The sequence below is a fragment of the Chaetura pelagica genome, unplaced genomic scaffold (assembly GCF_000747805.2).
Source record: "Chaetura pelagica isolate M959 unplaced genomic scaffold, ChaPel_1.0 scaffold232, whole genome shotgun sequence".
Lineage (NCBI taxonomy): Eukaryota > Metazoa > Chordata > Aves > Apodiformes > Apodidae > Chaetura > Chaetura pelagica.
In genome coordinates, this window is record NW_009952441.1 from 178204 (window position 1) to 181937 (window position 3734).

The following is a 3734-nucleotide window of genomic DNA, read 5'->3' on the forward strand; positions in this document are numbered from 1 at the left end:
CAGGAATTTGGACACTGCTTTGTCTGTTTATCCCAAAATAAGAAAGAGGAAAAAGCTGCACTGACTGAGGACCAGGATGTTTTAAAAATCCTTTTAGCTGGACTGATTTGTTCACTGCAACACTGGTTTGCATCAACCAAAGATTGCAGGTTTTCCAATCAAAACATAAATAAAAGGGGAGTAAAATGCAAGATCAAGGCACCAAATCCCAACTCTGCCCTGAGGGTTATCACTGGTTTGGTTGGTAGTTCATGTCAGGTGCTGGCAAATCTCCCAGTCTTCTCCAAAGGTGGCACCCTTACCTGCTTAACACTCAGGTTTACTTACAAGGAGAACAGAGGGGGTTGGCAGTATAAAAATCCAGGAAGAGCAACCCTTCTGAAGCCATCTGGTCCAAGTTAGGAGTTTCCTTAGAAGGCTCTCCAAAAGCTCCCAAATCACCCCAACCCATCTGTAAAAAGATGTTAACACAGCAAAAGATGTAAAAGCACTTTTAGTCCTTCACAAGAATGCTTCTGGGCCCACAGAACATTTCCACTGCACCCCTTCATTTCTCAGACTTGATAGTGCTCATTTATAGTGCACTGTTTAGGGAGCACTTCACAAATGTGATGAAAATTATCACCCCCAACCCAGTGGAGCAGGAAACTATCACAGCTTTCATTAGAAAATGGGGAACTGAGGCAGATATGAGATTACCTGCCATGCCAACAGGCATGAAAACATTTGTAGCAGAAGTGGGTAAGAACCCTCATGCCTTTGCTCTCACTCAGGAGCCTGAGGAGTGATCAGCACACATACATACACCACGGAGGACAAGGAAGTTGCACACAATATGCTCAGTGTTGTGCAGCTGCAAAGCCTGACCCTCCAGTCCCTGGCTATGAGTCTTTTGTGTTGGCCCCTTGACCCCAGGTCTCCACCTGAGCCTGCTGCATCCATGTATCTACCTGCACCTAACTGGCAAGGCAAGAAGGTCAGACATCACATGCTGTGCTGCAGGGAGAGAGAGACAGTCTTTCTTTTAAAAGCAAGCTCTGGAAAGAAACCTGCCAGAGGCATCATATGTCCCTCTGCTTATTTGCAAGCTGGTGGTTTCACCCTGTGTCTTCCTCCTCATTCAGAGAGGTCTCACCCCAGGAGAACCATAAAGTCACCCTCACATCGCCTGCATTCATTGCTGAAACTATTACTGGTGATAACACAAATAAAAGGAAGAGACTTGAAACAGAAGGTTCTAGAAGGGAACAACTTAATGAGCAATTAGGCACCGTGGTTGCTAGAGATTATATTATGCTCTAAAAAAGGCAATAGCTTGCTTTAATACAGATGCACTTCAGGTGAGCAACTGAGAAGGAGGGCATAATGCACCCAGAGCTTTAGAGAACCATCTGTCTGGTCCCATCTGAGAGCCTAACGTTTACTCTGCAGTGGTGCAGTTTGGGAAAGGCAGTAGTTGGAAAGCAGCAGAGCCTGCTGCTGAGCTTTGGGTGAGGGGCAATTAAACGGTACCACCTAACACCAGGATGTGGAATGAAAATGCATCCAGCACCATCACCACCAAGTGCTTGATTCTTACGTATCTTTATCATCCACGAAGGAAGAAAAAAGAAAAGAATCTGATGCTCCTCTAATTCATACACAGTGACAGTCACAGAAGTTACTGGAGGATCAAAGGAAAAAGACCATGGAGATGTATTTTTAATGAAGAGCATATTAAATAAACCAATAGTTCACAGAAGCTCCAGTCAGGATCTGTGCCTCATCATGTCTCCTGCTGTACCAACACTTCTGGAGTGGAATAATCACTGTCCCAAGGAGCTTTCATCTTGAAAATTACAAGTGCCAGCTTGAGGGGAAATATTCCTGAATGGAAAATTGAGATGGACTGCTGGAGGCTCAACTGGCCAGAAAAACGAGGCTTCTGAGGTAATCATCTTGTGCAGGAGTGGAGAAACACTATGAAAACTGCAGCCAGAGTTGGACTGGCAGAGGGAGCCAAGCAGGGGAGAAGAGCTGGCCACCCTCTGAGTTACACCCCCCTCATCAGTAGTTTAAAGTGGCACACAAGACTCTTCTGCTACAAACACACCACGAAGAAGACATGACAATGAAACAGGAAGATGGCAGCAACTTGAACATACTTGAAATTGATATATTCCCTTATGCACAAGGCTAAAACCACTTCACAAAAATGAAAGGACTTCTAGCTGGATACAAATCTATGACTATTTCTCTGAGGAGACCCCAGAGCAGCCTTCCAGCACCTGCAGGGGCCCTACAGGAAAGCTGGAGAGAGACTTTTTATGAGGGCTTGTAGCAACAGGACAAGGGGTCATGGCTTCAAACTGGAAGGGGGTAGATTTAGATTAGACATGAGGAGGAAATTCTTTGCTGTGGGGGTGGTGAGACCCTAGTCCACCTTGCCCAGGGAAGCTGTGGCTGCCCCATCCCTGGCAGTGTTGAAGGGCAGGTTGGATGGGGCTTGGAGCAGCCTGGGCTGGTGGGAGGTGTCCCTGCCCGTGCAGGGGGTGGGATCTAGATGATCTTTAAGGTCCCTTCCAACCAAAACCATTCTATGACTGCCCTCTTGCCCTCCTCTCTGCTCAGTTCAGAGAGTAATAATTAGCATAATTAGCTTTCTAACTGTTTAAAGTTCTTCTCGTTTAGTTTTTTAGGAAGTAAGCCTGAGTTTCTAAAACATTTCCTGAAATGTACTACAGTTTCTCTGCCTACACTGCAGCTCTGCCTTTTGCAGCACTACTGCAACTACATCCATCACTGCTACTACAAGATACTGCCACAACTCTTTGTGTAGGCTACAAAACCAAGCTCTAACTTCAGAATTATTCTGTCAAGTTTGTAAATCACCAAGACACCCTGTTTTTCAACATTTACCAGTCAGCAGAATCCTTTGCCAAGGACTTGGGAGTTAATTGCTCAGTCATTATGAATGGACTGCAAGGTAAGATGAAATAGTCTTCTAGATAAGGTATGTAGGTGTGTAAGCACCAGTCCAAAGGAATTTCAGATGGGCTTGACTTTACAGATCTGAGAAGTCTCAGTTGTTTTCAACAGGACATTCACTGACTAGAAATACCAAGAGGTTTGTTTTAATTCTGCAGTGTAAGGAGAGCTGGGCAGGGGCCTGGGCCTTCCTTTCAATTCTACACCACTTTATTACACAAAATCTGAAAAAGATTCAAGAGAAAAAGAAACTGAGCTTTGCATTTAACTTACTTAAATATTCCTGCTTACTCCAATCAAACTTTCCACATCATCACTTTAACCCATGAGCTCTGCCTGAATCACTGTGCTGACCATGAGCCACGGCACAAACCCTGCCCACCTGCCATCCCACAGGCACTGGCTGCCTGACAGAGGGAGTGGATGTAGCACAGAGCAGCAAATAAATGCTCAAGACACGCTCTCAAGTCTTGCCTGGCGCAAGAATGGCCCTGGAGGATGTCCAGAAAGAGAGTGATTTGCAGGATAAGGGCAGCCAACTTGATAAAACCTCTATTTAAAGGCCTCTGCCTCAGCACCAGTGCAGCTTTGGGCCCAACCCACGTGCCACAAGGTTACTGTGAGCGCAGGGACCACCAGCACAGCATCGCCGCCCTGCTCTGCACTCCCTGATTTTCCCAGGCGTCAGCAACGCGCTCCTGCCAGCAGCCCTGCCCACGGGCACCGCTGCTCAGCCCGTGCCCGAGCACCCCTGGCCTGGGCCTGGG

General features: G+C 46.6%; 2 protein-coding genes across 2 annotated transcripts in view; one reads left to right on the forward strand and one right to left on the reverse strand.

The window, feature by feature from the left end:
- Window positions 1-451, reverse strand: part of GALNS (galactosamine (N-acetyl)-6-sulfatase) — a 40278-nt gene extending 39827 nt beyond the window's left edge. The window contains exon 1 of the mRNA XM_010008419.1: window positions 328-451. Coding sequence (XP_010006721.1) covers window positions 328-451 — 124 coding nt within the window. The remainder of the gene's footprint in view (window positions 1-327) is intronic.
- Window positions 452-2953: 2502 nt separating this feature from the next.
- TRAPPC2L (trafficking protein particle complex 2-like) overlaps window positions 2954-3734 on the forward strand; it is a 4561-nt gene continuing 3780 nt past the window's right edge. The window contains exon 1 of the mRNA XM_010008449.1: window positions 2954-2965. Coding sequence (XP_010006751.1) covers window positions 2954-2965 — 12 coding nt within the window. The remainder of the gene's footprint in view (window positions 2966-3734) is intronic.